Below are 3,553 nucleotides of genomic sequence, written 5' to 3' on the forward strand. Positions count from 1 at the left end.
AAAATGTCTCCAGTGACATATCTTTAGTTTACTGAAGATAGAATTATGACAGATACTCTACAGTCCAACAGCTGTAAAAGATCAGCAGATTAAATTTTAACCTCTAATTTTTTATAATCAAGCTGCCAATTTTTCCATAAGATTTAAGTGTTTCATTAATTTGACTAATATATCTCTATGAAAAAAGAATGCTTCAGGACTCAAAACTTTGTGTATTCAGAGAGCTTATTAGAAAGAAATCATTTGTCTGGAGAAAGCAGGCAAAACGTCTTCTACTTTGTTGAACAATATGAGCAATGCCTTTTGTTGTCAGGGTAACCACATACCTCTGCAGTCTCTTAAACATAAATGTTTCATTAGTAACTATAGTTCATTGTCCTATGTGTCTAGTGAGATAGCCAAAGGGACAAATGAGAGTGTCTCTCTCTCTCTCTCCCTCTCTCTCTCTCTCTTTTTAATTTGATATGCTTGTATTGTTTTTGGCCTCTTTGGAGGCAAATTACTTAGATTTTCTGTTTCTCTTTTTCCATGTCAGACTCCATTCACTAACAGAACCTCAGTTTACTTTTGCTGTGTTTTTGTGCTTTCTGCATTTACATGATTTATGCTGAACTTCTCTGTAGATTGTCTATACATTATGTCAAGATCCATCAGGAATTTCTGCCTTCTACTCTCCAGCCGATATTAATATAAGAATCCCTTTTATATGACTTATGCTATTCAAATCTTGGTCCAACTGTGAGCAATAAAGAGGGATTATTTCATTCCTATGAACCTCTTTATACAGGTTGATTTCCTGATTTGGCCATAGGCTCTTTGACAATAGGACCATTTGTTGCTGTCTTCTTGATGTTCTTCTTCAATTCTGCTCTCTTTAGTGTTGAAAATCATCAAGCATTTAGTATTTTATGAGTCATTGAAGATGAACACTGGGTAACATCTTTTCCCTGCTGCTTTTACTCTATGAGAATCATCTTGTCAATGGTGATTCATGATTTGAGTTGAATTTATTAGGTGTGACCTTCCTTTACTCCATATTCTAACTACTTTACTTGATACTGGAATGACTTTAGAAGTTCCTTGCTCAAAGAACCACAGAATAAGTGTATGGATTTAAATGACTTTGTAACTTATTAGTATCTCTTGTGCTTAGCACTGAAAAGTAACAGTTTTCTTTCTCTAAGCAGTATTCTTTACTCTAGTAACGTGACCTCAAATTCATTTATTCTTTTATAATTCATCATTAGTAGAATCTTCATCAGCCTGCTTATCTGAATAAGTATCACTAACTAAAACTTCCGATTGTTCTATGAACATTAGGAATTTGAATTCTTAATTGTCAGCAGTCCAGCTTTAGTTGTACAGAATGGAAAGATAGTCAGCCTTTTGTTGAGCATGAGTGAAATAAAATGAAAATCCTAAATTTAAAAAAGTGGAATTTTTCATGAAATATGTCCTATTTTAACAAGGATATCATTATGATAGAAAACCATGTGTATATTTACATCTGATAAAGAGAAAATAGATATTTTTCTATGCTCATGCTAAACAAGAACTGTCTTTTTTTTTTTTTTTTTTGCATGCTAAAGGTTTGCTCTACTAGTGTTAGCAAATTATAAATATGCTCCAACAGGCTCTAAACAGCTTATAATGGTTATTTTTTTTCCCCGTTGTCTCTCACGTTTATAAATTTATGACTTACACTGGCATGCCAATGCATTTGTTGATATATTTATTTTTAAATGCCTCCAAAATGGAAAAAAAAAGTAGAGTTATTTAAATGATACTGGACCATGTAAAAATAATTCTGTGGTTTGATTGAGAGAAATCTTTATAGTCTATCTATGAATATTATTTATATGGAATTTCTAGATCATGTTGTATTGCAGAATGCTTTTTAATTTAACTTTAGTTAACCATGAGATATTATTGGGTAGATAGATAATATTTATTATTAGCATTCAGAAATGGAGTGTTGTAAAATTTCATAATTTCAGTTTTTAAACCGATAAGTGAAAAGATTGATAATAAAGGTCATTAGAAATTTTTTGGTTTCTGTGATTAATTCAAACCATATTTTTTTTTTCCCTCTAGATTCCAGTAATCTCACAGCAGATAGTGACTTGAAATTCCTGTTTCTTGGAATCTCATGTTCTTTTGAGATGTTTAGTTTCTTCTTTTAATCCAAGTCCACTTCTTAATAAAACACGTCCACTAGTAAACCAAATGAGAAGTTATCATGTGTTAAAAACCCATATTTTCACTGGTTGCCAGTCTTAGCAATGTTTTTACATATTGACTGCATTTCTGGTTATAATCACCTTCAAATAATTGTTTTCATTCTTAATATAATGCCCCTGTGAATCTTTTCTTACTTTTAGTTATGTACAATAAACCTGACCATGTTAAATTAATTATTATACTATTTCCTACTCAAAGTGATCAAGTTAATTGAAGGGCATACAGCATACATTATTCTATTTGCTGTCTATTTCCAATGAACTCTCATACCTTTGTTTCACAATAATTCAGTAATACAATATTAAGTAGAAAATCAAAGTTAGCAGGTTTAATATAAATGACAGAGATTCTAACTTTCCTCCAAAGATGATTAAATGCGGTATTCTTTTAAACGTTTCTATTTAATCAAATAATATATGATGAGGATGCAAAGCAAATGGAACCTCCTTAAATTGCTGAAAAGAGTGTATACTGGTACAAACTCTTTGAAAAAAAATTCTAGCAGTATCTATTCAAGCTGAACACATGTATATCTTAAGACTTAACAATTCAATTTTTTGCTAAATACTTAACAGAAATGAGTGTTTGTGTTCACCAAAAGACATGTACAAGAATATTCATGACTTTAGTTATAATGGCCTAAAACTATAAACAAGCCAAATGGACATCATTAGTAAAATGGTAAACAAATTATGGTATATTCTAAAAATAAAATACTACCCATTAGTAAAAAGTATTAATAACTGGCAAGCACAATAATATGGATGAATTTCACAGATATGATGTTGGGTTAAAAAAGACAAGAATAAAAGAGTATCATTCAATTTACATGTACTTGTTCAAACTAATCTATGCTGTTCATATCAGATTTATGATTATTCTCAGAGGAAAACTAACAGAGATGTCACAGGTGAACTTTATATAATTCTGGAAATATTCTATCAAAGTGTTGTTTAAAAAGAGCCAATGATATTGGTAAAACTCCAGTGAGTTGTACACTTAAGATTTGTGAAATTATACAGCTATAAATATCAAGAATAGATGTCAGGTATTTTTTAAATCTATGTAATAATTAACACCTGATCATGCTAATATGATTTCTACACACCAATGTATAGATACAGAAAACTCAACCAATTTGCTTTTGAAAATACTATGGTTTGTTGTTTTGTTTTGTTTTGTCTTAGTGTCCTGAATTTAAAAGGCCCAGGGACATTGCAGTCGATTGGGTTGCAGGAAACATCTATTGGACTGATCATTCCAGAATGCACTGGTTCAGTTACTATACCACACATTGGACCAATCTGAGGTA

At 30.9% G+C, this 3,553-nt stretch overlaps 1 protein-coding gene across 1 annotated transcript in view; it reads left to right on the forward strand.

The window, feature by feature from the left end:
* LRP1B (LDL receptor related protein 1B) overlaps positions 1 to 3,553 on the forward strand; it is a 1,708,438-nt gene that overhangs the window by 1,605,715 nt on the left and 99,170 nt on the right. The window contains exon 78 of the mRNA XM_011354519.1: positions 3,429 to 3,550. Within this exon, the coding sequence (XP_011352821.1) occupies positions 3,429 to 3,550 (122 nt within the window). The remainder of the gene's footprint in view (positions 1 to 3,428; positions 3,551 to 3,553) is intronic.

Source organism: Pteropus vampyrus, unplaced genomic scaffold, assembly GCF_000151845.1.
Source record: "Pteropus vampyrus isolate Shadow unplaced genomic scaffold, Pvam_2.0 Scaffold17, whole genome shotgun sequence".
In the NCBI taxonomy this organism is placed as follows: domain Eukaryota; kingdom Metazoa; phylum Chordata; class Mammalia; order Chiroptera; family Pteropodidae; genus Pteropus; species Pteropus vampyrus.